This window comes from Leguminivora glycinivorella, chromosome 9, assembly GCF_023078275.1.
Source record: "Leguminivora glycinivorella isolate SPB_JAAS2020 chromosome 9, LegGlyc_1.1, whole genome shotgun sequence".
NCBI lineage: Eukaryota > Metazoa > Arthropoda > Insecta > Lepidoptera > Tortricidae > Leguminivora > Leguminivora glycinivorella.
In genome coordinates this window covers 14,305,413-14,320,716 of record NC_062979.1, presented here as the reverse complement: position 1 = coordinate 14,320,716, position 15,304 = coordinate 14,305,413, and the positions used below count along the sequence as shown (strand labels likewise).

Below are 15,304 nucleotides of genomic sequence, written 5' to 3'. Positions count from 1 at the left end.
TTTAGTGGTTCCTAGTGATATTATATGTATCAGTCCGAATACATGTACAGTAGTGAAAGAATTATCCTTTAACTCCTAACCATTGAGGAGTTGACCTTCCATCATCAGCTCAGTTGATTTTTAGTGGTTCCTAGTGATATTATATGTATCAGTCCGAATACATGTACAGTAGTGAAAGAATTATCCTTTAACTCCTAACCATTGAGGAGTTGACCTTCCATCATCAGCTCAGCCACATAAAATTATTACCATCAGACGTAAATACTGGTGTACCTTTGAAAAATAGTCTAAAAACATTACATGTGCCTATAACATTTGAAGAGTTCCCTCGATTTCTCCAGGATCCCATCATCAGACCCTGACTTGGTGCCAATGGGACCATCTCGGGGTTATACCGGTTCGATCAAAAAAAAAATTTTGAAAATCGGTCCACGATTCTCGGAGATATCGAGTAACATACATACAAAAAAAAATAAAAAAAAAAATAAAAAAAAAAAAAAACATTCAGTCGAATTGAGAACCTCCTCCTTTTTTGAAGTCGGTTAAAAAAGCTCCTTGTTACGAAGCGAAACATGTCGAGCGATCTTCGACAATTTTAAGTGAGCTACCCAATTTTACATGTTTAGTATGTCAGCGTCTCACGGTAGTTTTATTATTAAAAAATACAACAACAACAAGCCGAGACAGCGCGTTCATGTAATTACTGTGTAAACTGAACTGATACGTAAAGTAATGCGTTTGATCAATAGGTACATTTCTAAAAATTTAAATTATTTTTGCTCCCGTCATCAGGAATTTGAAATCATGCACGTAGCGGCCCAGGTGCCGTAGCTGAATAGCATTTCTGCGACGCGAAACGAAAATGAAACGCCGCGAAAGGTAGTCTGGCTCTCGTGCCAATACGCACGAGCGATAGAGACACGAGTAGACATCTACGAACGTTTCGTATGTATCGTGAGCGTGTTTGCCATTCGGCTACGTACCCAGATGCCTAAAATTATACCCGATGCCCATTTCCCATCTCTAGTTAGCATGTATTGTCCGACCAATGACTGCATAGGCGTGCACGCAAAGAATCGGTCATGGAACAGTGATTGGGAACGGACTTGCTTGACCGATTTAAACATTATTTACATGAATAAAACAATCATTTGATATGCTATATACATCATATATATCTCTAGACGGTTTTAGACTTCGGAATTGAAATGTAGATTGTGGGTACAGTCAACCAATTGGAACCCTAGGTCACTGGTAAAACTATGTCGTAGTGACGTTATAAATCAGATTGTAAGAAATCTCTTACTGCTTGTCATTTTGACATGATTGTAGAGTGGCCTAGAGTTCCAATTGGTTGACTGTACTCAGTTTATTTGTATTTACAGTTTACGGTAGGCAATGGCACATTTCTCGAAGCTACAAGTTACAATTTAAAAGTGATAGTCACTGTCTAATATAACAAGTTGAAAAGAGACGCAAAAAATATTTGTTTATTTGGATATGAAACAAAAGGTCATACATAAATTTCTATAAAACACACACAATACGACTTATGCTAATGGTCAAACCATTTGGGTTGGGATTTTGACAAACCATGTGGTTTAGGACAAAGTGCAATCAGATAACCAATGCGAAAACCCCAAATATACGTATATACTCGTAGATGTGTAAATAGATATGTATTCAATAACATTAATGACAGCGTTTATGGATCAATTTACTTTACCTTTTTGAGACATAGTGTTTTACAATATTTTTATGTTAAAATGTGAACTTAAAGAATCTTGTGAATTAAACCTACAAAGGTCTACAATTTACATACCTAATCGTAGTTTAAGTTACCACAAAGTTACGATTCGCTCTCAATTTTGGAAAAATATATAAATATTATAGGAAATTCTTGCATTTCTGGTCCCCATTCGTTTTCCGAATTGAGGAAAATGCAACATAAAGTAATAATTTATATTTACGACTTGCATATCACATAAAAAGGCGAATAAACATTCCAAGTGGTTATTACGTAATATTTTTATATTTCAAAATTCCTGCTGAATGTCATTCACACTCACAATTCTAATATATTAAACCTAAGTTATATTTTATATCCATAAAATCGTAATTTTAAGTCGTTATCAGGCTAGCAGTGGCGTAGTACTAGCCAAGTTCTAAAGAACAATTCATAAAATTTTTACGACTATCTGTAAATCGAATCCGGGCGGCTATTACTTATCTCATTTTCACGTTATCGTAAAACTGACCATCTTCATATATACCGCGAATATAATTTATAAGGCGGATTAGCGAGCAGTGTTGCGTGAAAAGCAGGCTTCACATTGGCAAAGAGCTAACCGAATTTGTGCAACCGAAAATGAGAAAGAACTCGTTTCAATTTACATAAGAAGTAAGCGCGCGAAGCCAGCAGGGTCACCATTCAGTCAGTCTGTGGTCCTCGAATCGGACGCCGCATTGTTTTTTTTTTATTTCCGATTTTAGCGCCGGCCAGTGCGTGCGTATTCGCAATGTGTGCGTATGTTTTGGTTTTCACTTTCCTCGCGGCGACGACCTTCGTGAGTGATTGCTCCGCAAAAATAGCACGTGAGTTTTCTTTTATTACTTAACCTTAGGGAAGGATGCGTTTTCATTCCAGCCGGTAAATCCTTAGTGTAATTTATGTTCGATAACCTAATTGCGAATAATTGCAATACGGCGCGTTATTTGCTGGCAATTGTGTATAGCTGCCTATCCGGAGTTTGATTGTGAAATAAGGAATGACAAATGTTTATTGCAACAGAATCGATGGTGCGTATTTGTTAGCCGGTTTTATTGGATATATCGTAAATATATTTTGCAGTTAATGCGTTATATTCCATCTAAAGGCTTAGTAAAATTATCCTTCTGATTTTTTTTACATTATGTATTTCGTAAATGTGAACGAAAACACAAGTAATACCTACATATAGCACATATTTAAGTAAAATAACAGGTCAGAATTTTCAATTCAATTCAGCAATGTTCTTGGAATCAATTATGAAACTACTTTCTGTAGCTTTTTTATACATGTAGGTAAGAAAAATCTTCTCACATTATAAAGGTTATATTCAGATCTCTACTAAAGCTGAGTTGCTATTAAAATTAAGTGATCGAATATTCAGATGTTGGCAAAGAGGAGGAGAAAGGTACCTTGAGATACCTATTATATGAATGAAGAAAGACATAAGATGCATTTACAAGATGCTAATACATTTAGAAGAAGATTAAATGTCACGCCCTCACCAAACAAAGAATGAAGTACATTGGAGCAGGTCCCCTGGAATCAAAGGATTTCAATCAATCAATCAATCAAAATATTCTTTGTTCTAATAGCTTACAATAAGCACTTTAAAATTGTCAACAATGTAAAATCGTCATCTTATTCTAAATATTAGAGCAATTTATTGGTGCAATAAACAATATTGTTTAACAACTACTTTGATTTCTGAAAGCTAAACATGAGCCTCATCATCAAACACATGGAGGTGGTCGAGAATATCCTGAATAACTGAAGGGTTGAATCGTAGGGGGTTATTTCACAAATGATTTTCAAGGGAAGAAGAGGGAGAGGTAGACCTATATATAAATGGATAGATAACATTAAAGACTGGACGCATACGAAAGACGCAGCCACCCTCAAGAAGTTGGCAAAGACCAGAAAGCTTAATGCCCTGCTGACCGCCGACGCCCATTAGATGGACATGGCACTAGAAGAAGCAGAAGATCTTCATGGGGCGAAGTGTATCCGAAAGATCAGGTTCTTCTCTTATCTTATCTTGAACGCAATGCGACAACAACAACAGCTTTATTAATGGACCCAATCAGTTCACAGAAGCCTGTCAGTTATTGGTTGCCGTCACTTTTTACATCTGTCAGGCTGATATCGTCCCGGAGACTGATAGTCAGTGGGTTCCTTTAAGTAGATTGCCTTTACTGACCCCATGCAACACCGATACCGATACCCTACAACCTTGCAACCTGTTACATCATCAACGTTATGTACCTACTGCTAAAGCGATACTGATCAGAATGTTACCTTTAGGAGATTTCCGTTTAATTTAAACTACTTTTGGAATACATTTGCTCCATATCTGTAGCTAATTAGCTACATACTGAGGTGTTCCCTTGCGCTATGATATGTGGTTTTTCAAGAAGCAGGTATGATGTTGCTTATAATATGTCAATTGGCGGCGATGACTGCTTCCCATCAGGCGGTTCGTCTGCTCGTTTGCTGCTTATACCATAAAAAATATTTCTCCTACAATAAAGTAACCCTAGTTCAATACATGGCTAATTTTACTACAATTAATCAAAGAAATATGAAATGCAACGAGTTTTATGTAATTAACATCCTTCCCTACACACGAGGTTAGTGGATAAGATACTCGTTAGCGAAAATTGTTGTTTACCTCCAGCAAATTCATTGAGATTTATTTCTATTTTGCTTTTGAGATTTAAGTTTAATTGGCTAAGATTGTAAAAGGGCCAACGATCCGTCTGCCAGACGGCAAGGGCCTGTCATTCTTCTACAACACCCTGTCACTTACTTCTAATTCTAAATGACGGTTTAAAAAATTTCATACCTTTTTGCTCCCATGGTTGTAATATCACAATTTTGTTTAATTTAACTCCTTAATCGTTATACTGATATTTAAGCAGATACATGTGCTCTCCCTACTCCTTTTGGGAAGACGTGCGCGAGCTTCTCTATGTATTAGCAAGGATGCAATAATACCGGGACAGACAACTGGATGGCGCTGTTTCGGAGCCTGGAAGTGGCCAGAATCGTATTTTCCCCAAATATTTTGGCGTGTTTTTTATTTTTTATAAGAACAAATAACATGCTTCGTTATTTTAATGTATCATGATATCACGTTAATACACATTTTGAAAAAAAATTGTAGGCATCATCAGTGTAGTTATGATAGTATGTATTTAATAGGTGGCGCTAAAAAATCGAGGTACAATTCTTAGTATGAAGATGAAGATTGTAAATCCTAATTATCCTTGTTATTAATGGGTCTCTCTATAATCTAACATGGTATTTCAGTGGTTTATTCGTTTTAGTATTAATTTAACACAGTAATGAAAAGCAAACAAAGGTAACATGACCTGTGTTGTGTATTGGCGATTCACGCATCGCATAAAACTCGGTCGCGCACTTGCCCAATAACGACATGCGTGCGGCAACGACAAATATTTCAATTCCTGTCTTCAACTACTTTACTATAATCACAAACACACATAATGTAAATAAAATAAAATATAATAAAATAAATATTGGGGGACACCTTACACAGATCAACTTAGCCCCAAACTAAGCAAAGCTTGTACTATGGGTGCTAAGCGACGATATACGTACTCAAATAGATAAATACATACTTATATACATAGAAAACATCCATGACTCAGGAACAAATATCTGTGTTCATCACACAAATAAATGCCCTTACCGGGATTCGAACCCAGGACCGCGGCTCAGCAGGCAGGGTCACTACCGACTGAGACAGACCGGTTGTCAGAGAACAGGTTGTAATGTAACAGGTTGCAAGATTGTGGGGTATCGGTGTTGCATGGGGTCAGTAAGGGCAATCTACTTAAAGAAACCCACGGACTATCAGTCTCCGGGACGATATCAGCCTGACAGAAGTAAAAAGTGACAGCAACCAATAACTGACAGGCTTCTGTGAACTGATTGGGTCCATTAATAAGGCTGTTGTTATATTTTTATTATTTCAAAGTTGAAATTAATAGTATCATTTTAGATACCTCTAATGGCCAGTCCATTGTGTAAAACGTTACTTTTATGTACTATTTCGAATTATCCAACATTATAAATGAACAGGAGAGAAATGGCAAAGATGGTCGCCGACGTCCGTTGGGGCATGGCAATGAAAGAGGACGATAAATTAGGTACGATACTACTACTACTAGATAAATTTAATGAGGATGTTGTTTCTTATGTTCTTATCCATCAAGTTTTCATGAACTGAAGAGGAACTTGTACCCTTCGGCTCATTATCAACTACTTGTAAAGACATTAAAACGTTTTCAGATTCGCTTAAAGCTAAATATAATTATTAGATGTCAATTGTATATGCAAACTTATCATGCGATGTACCAGAAGAGTACTTATTTCAGCTACCTACTTAAACCGGGGGGGCATGCACGGTAGCATGATATAGGTTAACGCCTCGGTGCGACCCTTTCGCACTTAGAGAACGTGTAAAAAGGACACACTGACGCGATAAGCTATATCACGCTACGTGCTTGCCCGCTACGGAGTGGTGTTTCGTATCTAAAGGACCTCAAAAATGAAGCCAGCCTCGATAGTTAGAAATAAGAATTGTACCTATAGATTAGCTTGAAATCCTATAAATTAATACTTTATTAGTAGTTATTTCTACAAAATTACAATTTGTTGGTTTACCTATAAGGAAGCTTGTCATAAGACAGGGAAACCTGCCGACCTCTTTTCTTAACGTATAAGGTTATTGTCTGAACTGGAATTCGTAGGTCATAAACCACAATAAGTAACTACTTCCTTCTTAACTTTAGTAATGTAATTGGATATCTACTTACATATCTATGAGTAAATACATATTTGGGGTTTTCGCATTTGGTTGTCAAATTGCATTTTGTTCCAAACCAAATGGTTTGTCAAAATCCCAACCGAAATGGTTCGACCATTACGAGTCGTATGTACATGTTTTATAGATTTAAACTGGTCATTTTTGACATTGAAATTAAGTAGCATAAATGCTAAACGTGCCAGGTTTTCAAAATCAGTTGAGCAAACGAATTCATATAACATACATACATACATACAATCACGCCCGTATCCCATATAGGGGTAGGCAGAACACATGAAACTACTAAAGTTTCAGTGCCACTCTTGGCAAATAAGGGGTTGAATGAAAACGAAACCGTGACATTGCAGTGACAGGTTGCTAGCCTCTCGCCTACGCCACAATCCAACCCATATCCCACAGTCGCCCTCTACGACACCCACGGGAAGAAAGGGGGTGGTGAAATTCTTAACCCGTCACCACACAGGCAAATCAATCAATCAGGGAAATCAATTCATATAAATAATCTTATTTTCAATTAAAATCATATTCGAGTAAATTTTCCACTAAAATTCAAGGATTAAATTCTCCTATTTTTGGTAAGTTACATCTAAAAATTGCCTCTCTCTGAACACACGCATGGTAAATGACGACACATCTGTAAAATATTTACTAGCAGCCCCTCCAGTACAACTTGCCTTGTCGCGCGCGAGTCCGTACTTGAAGTCGCGCTTGATGTATGGACTCGCGCGCGACAGGGCAAGTTATGCTAAAGGGTCAGGTCTGTCAATGCGCCAGGCAGCAATATTCACAAAAAGTACCTTAACTAGCACCTAGCAGCACCAAAGCTGCACCAAAACTGGAAAAAGTCCAGTTATCGACCAAAGCCTTTAAAGATAGGACAGAAAAGCAAAGTCACAGTAAATATCAGCCGGCCTAGCCAAAGCGACAATCGTGGACACTACGCGGCGATCTAAACGCAGTCTGGCTCTGTCGCGGCTCTACAGAAAAGCGATAAGGAGACCTAGCTACGATTAGCTACGGAGAATAAGCGATTGTTACGTTGGCTAGGTACCAGCCCTCATCAACACTATCGACGCTCAGGATTGATTGCGAACGGACCTTATCTTATTTATAGCTCTTCTCGATTTATAACGCTTTTATGTCTTTCTATGCCTTAGAGACATTTTTACACCCCCTTAATGAGCACTTCTAAAGTTTTGCAGTTTTAGATTCGTTAAATTAGAAATTGTAAGTTTGATGATAGGATAAACCTCGATTTATGGTCTAGACGAAGTCTCGTCTCTTCTAGACGAAGGTTCATTGGCAAGTCGTTGAAGGAAGTTACCGGCATTTATTCAGGTACCTATGCTTTTTGTTTTGTATGAAACGATTCTCTTTGTGACGATAATGTACATAGTCACTGCCTTTATTCTTAATAATAAGGCTAGATTTTTTATAGATCGTTTCAATGCCATAAAAATAGTACATTGTGCAACAAGGGGAGGAAGTAGAATATTACTAACGAGAGTAAGTTAAATTCTCGAGATTAAAAGACTCGAGTTAGTAATATTCATACTCCCCGAGTTACACACAATGTTTTTCATCACACTCGCAATGTAAAAAATATGTAAATAGATGTAAAAAAGTTAAGTACAGTACTAGAAATTTCATTATTCCCATTTTCATTATTTCCTTTTTTCATTTTTCCTTAGGAGAACGATGTTTCTATAACTTACGCTCCGCCTGCGTGCAATAGCACATTTAAAGTGCGAGTGTGATGAAAAATTAATTACCTACCGACTAACTTACATTTCTACTAAAGAAGAGATAATAGTTGACTGTTGCTAACAGGCTAGTGACCCCAGGGAAAATGTTAATTACCGGTCATTGTAGTCCTAATTCAATTGTCTTTGGCAGTACAGGCCCCGTAGCCGAATGGCATTACTGCGACGCGAAACGAAAACGAAACGCCGCGAAAGGTAGTCTGGCTCTGTCGCGCCAATACGCAAGAGCGATAGAGATAGATTAGCTACGAGCGTTTTGTTTCATGAGCGTTTGTGCCATTCGGCTACGTACCCAAGCCATTCTTTAAGTTACACTGATAACAACAGTTGAAGTATCTAAACACCAAATATCACAATAAGAGTAGTAAGTGTTTGACATCCTAGCAAACTCAATAAACAATAAAATTTTACTAAAAACGTTATTCTATTACTAACGCCGTGTCTTGCGTGGGCGACGGTCGCGCGACGGTCGCGTCTCATACTTCCATATCGATCGATAAGGTTTGATTTCGTATACGTCGCATCGCCGTCGCGCGACCATCGCTCGACCGTCGCCCACGCAAGCCACGGCGTAAGGGAGGAAAGAAAAATGGATTCTTGCCTTATTCATAATATTCTAAATATAGATCAAGTTATACCTCACAAGTCATTGTGTGGTTCTTTATTGTGGGTCTACCTACTCTATTTAGATTTTATGTACCTTCATTGTACGAGAAACTCACACAAAAAGTACAATACTTTTTGTACCTATTGTAAAAATCCAGTAGGTAAAGGAAGCACTGAATAAAATTTGGATACACAGATATATTAGGTACCCGGTAGTCAGTTTGACTTGGTGTTTCCATGAGTTATTTAGTTTCGCATTTTTAGGTTCAGTCACGGTTTTCATGGCTAAAGAAAACAATATGTTTTCAAAGTCATGTTAAGTCAGCTTCAATTACTTCTGGTTTACGCTCACATAAGCACAGTATGAATTGACAAAATTTACATATTCTGCGTCTACATAATATTAAGTTTCAGCTTTGTGTGAATCTGCCGAGCTTTTCATTCAGCAAACATTTTATGAAATAAACTATTAATTTGTAGGCCAACTTGAACGTATCATACTGTTAGTTCTTAATGGTGGATCTCGATCTCAAAATTATTACAAATAAAATAGATCACGTCATCCAACGTCCCCGTGTGGTAACAGGTTAAGAATTTTATAACCTCTTTACAACCCACTTTCTGTTGCTGTCCCAAAAATTTTAAAATTGGCACTGAAACTTTTGGGACTACATGCGTATGTTACGTATAAGTATGTATTTTTCAAAAATCTTAGTTCCTATGCTAATACTAGTAATTGACTTCCTTAACATTATGGAAAGAAGGCCACGTATACATAAGTTGCTAGAAAATTGGTCTTGTGTAACAGATAAACTGATTATTTAAAATTACGGATGACTATGCTCATTACTCAGTGAGAAGAAAATTCAAGGTCTCATAAATGTAAGGTCATTGTATCTTTTGTTTTGGTAAATGCAGTTTAAACGGGATAATTGTAGGTCATCTATTTTTAACCGACTTCAAAAAAGGAGGAGGTTCTCAATTCGAATGATTTTTTTTTTGTATGTATGTTACTCGATATCTCCGAGAACCGTGGACCGATTTTCAAAATTTTTTTTTGATCGAACGGGTATAACCCCGAGATAGTCCCATTGGCACCAAGTCAGGGTCTGATGATGGGATCTTGGAGAAATCGAGGGAACTCTTCAAATGTTATAGGCACATGTAATGTTTTTAGTGTATTTTTAAAAGGTACACCAGTATTTACGCCTGACGGCAGTAATTTTATGTGGCTGAGCTGATGATGGAAGGTCAACTCCTCAATGGTTAGGAGTTAAAGGATAATTCTTTCACTACTGTAGGTACATATATTCGGACTGATACATATAATATCACTAGGAACCACTAAAAATCAACAAATAAATTAACTTTTTAACAAAAAATAAAACCGCCTTCAAAAATAAGCGCGTTACAAAACACGGAGAAACTAAAAAGCAAAAAATTATAAACCTTTGAATTCAGATTTCTTATCGTATTGCAATAATCTATACATCCAAATTATAAACAAATCAATTATTTTTGTAGTCGGTACCAGACCGTCCTGTTCGTCGCCTTGCTATTGTCTGTTTGCCCCACCCAACCATACACAGGCTGGTACCGACTCCAAAAATAATTGATTTGTTTATAATTTGGATGTATAGATTATTGCAATACGATAAGAAATCTGAATTCAAAGGTTTATTATTTTTTGCTTTTTAGTTTCTCCGTGTTTTGTAACGCGCTTATTTTTTGTATCTGGTAATAATCTTGTTTATTTACCTTATATGGTTTGGACCAAGTAAATATTTTGCACTTTGTCGATCAAATACAGGTTAGAAGCAATTCGTTTAAATTTGTCCAGGCTCAACGAAATTCCAATAGGTATATTAGGAAAAAATTACAGTAGCCCTACTAGCTTCTAGGAGTTTAATTTAAAAATGGTGTTTCATGGTTACGTTGATCGCATCAAACAACCAGCGCGCTTTAGTGTAATCGATCTTATTAAACTAATCATTGTCCGAACTGGCTTTTTGACTAGCCTACTAGATTTATGTGTACTATTTTGAAAGTTGCCATATAAAAACGATCTTTACATGGCAACTTTCAAAATCGTTCGCATGGCGTTCGGGAAAATCTTGTATTGCGTGTGAACGGTATACGGGAAAAATGAACGCCGTGTGAACCTAGCATATTACCTACCGCTTCTGTACGCGGTTTGTTTGGGTTCGGTTGCGACAGCGGTCAAGGCCGTTCGCTGGTCAAACGCGTTGATCTGCAATGTGTCAAAAGCTAGACGGCCTTCTCAGTTGGACCGTGTCAGTTGCTAATCTTCTTTATTGAAGGTCACTTCTGTTTTGAGAGGGGCTATCAAATAGTGCCACATGCGCGTAGCTTATTTAAGAAACATAGCCCTTTTAACTTTTTAAATAAAATTATCGCAGTTTTAAAGGCGAGCACATGAGTACTTAGCTCTGCAGAAGAAGTGAACACAAAGTCACAGAACATTACTAGTACATAGTTCAATTTACTCAGGCCAAGGGCAAGGAGTATAGGGATTCCAATACGTTAGGCTTGCCCTTGCACCAGTGTTCGTCTTACCCCATCTTACCTTCATCATCATTGTTCATAACCTTAATTATTTTTTATTGGCCTAAATTACAGTTTCTTTTCTTCTAACTCAAGCATTTGCGCATGATTATCAGTGGATGTTATTAAATATTTCCTGTAATTTCCAGCGGCTGTTATTGTATATGCAAATGACGCCTACTAAATATCAGAACAATGATAACTGACTAATTTAGGCATTTTAAGATATTTTGATACACGTTTTACGTATGGTACTCATATTAAATCTAACATTGCCACCTTTGTTAAATCTCTATATACCTAGTCAAGAGTTATAAAAACAAAGTAGGTAAATTAACTGACAATTATAAACACCTGTTACATCATTAATTCGCCATCAGATGTCGTATTCATGCAAAAAGGTCAACTGCACTACACATCGCCGTAATAATAACTCAAAAGATAATTAAAAGGGCCTTGTCACACTGCCTTCCCAACATAACCTAAAATCAGACGGTCATTATAACTAAGGGTCATCTCATCACACATTATTTCTAGCAATATAGCAAACTAATCGAGAACCGTCTAACTATTAGGGCTGCGCGAAAACGTGTTACGATTTCAGTACATTGTGGTGTACGATTAGTGTACCTACTGAAATAATAGGTATAACCTCAAAAGTCCACAATGTAGCTGAGTTTAGACGTGCAAGTTATTGCTGCAAGTTTTGAGACAGAAGTATATGCAAGAAAGAGATGCAGATATTTGGCACTCACTCTTACCTATAGTTGCGTCTCAAAACTTGCAGCAATGACTTGCTGGTCTAAACTCAGCTTAACTAAAATTAGATGCGAGTTCGCGCGCCATAGCAGCCTTTATGCAGTGCTACTTAGCATGGAGTTTAAACATGCCAAGTAGATTGCAAGTTAGGACTGCTACTGATAACATTGTACCAATTATGACTATTTTAGCTACAATCTACAGACATAAAATTTAATCTTAAACAAATAAACCAATTTGGATGCGTTTTCTTTTTATTTTAAACACTTTTCTAGCAATGGTTCTCAGACACATTTATCAAATTGTTTTAGCTGTTTATATAATATCTAAAGTCAAAATGATAATCCGCGGATTTTTAACTTTTTTCGTGTTGATTATCTACAAGAAAATCTAAAACAGTGTGTCGGTTATTCGTAACAGTTAAAAACAACGAACTTGGGATGGTTGCGAGTAATTGATAATTCCGTTTCCGAGTTATGCAAGTGAAACACTCAAGCGTAGGATGGAAGTACGCTCTCCGATGGATATGAATCTCGAGGTCATGGCCACTTAATTTCGTAGGCAACTGCAAGTCGGTGTCTTTAGGTATTTAAATACAGTAGAACCCGCTTAAAACGATTCTGAGGGGACCCAGCCAAAAAAGCGTATTATACAGGAAATCGTATTAAACGTGAAAAAATTGTGATTTTTAATCGTAAACTTTTAATATGATTATTTTTTCTTGGAGAGATAATGCTTTTCTTCTTATTTTTGACATCACTGAACCAAGATGGGACAAAGAATTCAGAAACTCGACACCGTAGCAGTGATAATGAGCGAAGTGTATGTAGGTAGGTACGAACTCTGAGTTAGGACGACAAATTACAAATTTATCTTTACGGGTGGCGGGCGGTGTCGCCAGAATCGCGTAATTAGTACAGTAGAATTAGTTCCGATTTTTGTCACCCGCATAAATAAAGTTGTAAAGTCATGCAAGGTGGGTGGTTTTAGATGAGATTTTAGTCGTATTAAACGTGAAAAAATGTCTGAAAACAAGTCTCAAATTGTAGGGACCGGCGTAAAACGGCGTAATATCGATACCTTTGGGTTCAATTGGCGTTAAGGACAAAATGCAGGTTTTCAGGAAAAGCAAAAAACAACTTTTTTGTTAGAAAAATGTTTATATCTTTTTTGTTTTTTGACCTATATTTGTGACGTATATAGAAAAATGTGTAGATTTTTGGTATCCTTAACCTAGTGTAGCACCTGTAGTGATAAACTAAACGGTTTAGAAGTTAGATGGTTGTAAAGGACATGTCAAAATGCTATGAACGTCCTTTACACCCACGATTTTTTTGAACAATTAGAGTTGATAGGGTCGTAAATGACGGTCTTAGATGATTTTTATACAAATTCGGGGCGTAAATGTAACCGGAATGGTACAAATGGCAACTGTTTTTAGCTTAGTTTACAATTGAGAAACTTGAAAAATATATCAAAACGTAGTTAATATGGCATAGAATAGCCACAATAGTGTTACAGTGTATATTTATCTAAATATTTAGCAAAGACAAAGAACAAAACTATTTTATATCCAGTTTTGCAATAAAGAAACAACATTTGCTTAAAAACTATCTGTAGTATTTTGGAAAGTTATTATTTTAGTACTCGCCGCTGTCTCAATAAGTTACGCATTCAGTATTTAATTCTAGCAGGGAAACGCTTTCGTAGTTTAAGTAAATATAAAAACACTAATGGTAATCACGTAAACTTTAATCAGCAACTGTGAACAGTAGACTATATTAATACGACAGTAATTTTAAGTCTAAAGTAGAAAGAAGTTCTAAGAATAACTAAGAGTTAATTACCTATTTATAAACGCAAGTTAGGACGCGTATACAAACTGTGACCAACTAATAAATAATAGTAACTGTAGTCAAGACTACCTACTATGTTGATTCATATTTTTGATAATTTTAAAGCAGAAGATTGTTATTTAGTCTTTAACCTGTTAAATAAGAATAATCTTAATTATGAGTTCAATCCTAGAAATATTATAGTCAATGCTTTAAGTACCTGGGTACATAGCCAAGTCACCAAACGCTAACGCTCATTCGCTAGCGAAACGCACCTGTTATTGTCGCACTAAATGTTAGTATAGTCTACTGTTAAAGTTTACTGGCGGCGTAGCTGAATGGCAATCGTCGACGCCAGACGCCGACAAAAATGCAGTCTGGTGCAATACGCAAGAGCGATAAAGATATATAGCTACGAAATAAATATTATCGTGAGCGTTTGTGCATTTGGGTACGTACCCTGATTACCATAATGTTTTTTTTTTTAATTACCTACATCTCGTCGCAGTATAATATAGGTACTACGAAAGCGTTTCCCTGCTGGAATTAAAGGCTGAATGCGTACCCTACTGACTATTCAACAGCGGCGAATACTAAAAAAATAACTTGGAGTTTGTTGCCAAAGTTAATACTTTGATAGTTTTTAAGCAAATATTGTTTCTTTATTATAAAACTGGATATAAATAAAATAATCTTGTTCTTTTTTGTTGCTAAGATAGCTTAGATAAATAATACACTGCATTAAATTAATGTAGCTATTCTATGCCATATTAAGTACGTTTTGACACAATTTTCCAGTTTTTAATTGTAAACTTAGCACAACATTTGTACCATTTCGGTTACAATTACGCCCCGGTTTTGTATAAAAATCATCTAAGACCGTCATTTACGACCCTATCAAATCATGGGTGTAAAGGACGTTAATAGCATTTTGACGTGTCCTTTACAACCATCTATCTTCTAAACCGTTTAGTTTATCACTACGGTTGCTACACTAGATTAAAGATACTCGTAATCTGCATATTTTTCTTATACACGTCACAAATATAGGTCAAAAAAACAAAAAGGTGGGTTTATCTTTCTCTTGGAAACCTGCATTATATGTCCTTTACGACAATTGAACCCAAAGATATCGATTACAGTTGCGGATAAA

The 15,304-nt window shown here is 36.5% G+C and overlaps 1 protein-coding gene across 1 annotated transcript in view; it reads left to right on the top strand.

Moving 5' to 3' along the window:
• The first annotated feature begins 2,297 nt into the window (after window positions 1-2,297).
• Window positions 2,298-15,304, top strand: part of LOC125229929 (circadian clock-controlled protein daywake-like) — a 28,185-nt gene continuing 15,178 nt past the window's right edge. The window contains exon 1 of the mRNA XM_048134878.1: window positions 2,298-2,595. Within this exon, the coding sequence (XP_047990835.1) occupies window positions 2,520-2,595 (76 nt within the window). The 5' untranslated portion in view covers window positions 2,298-2,519. The remainder of the gene's footprint in view (window positions 2,596-15,304) is intronic.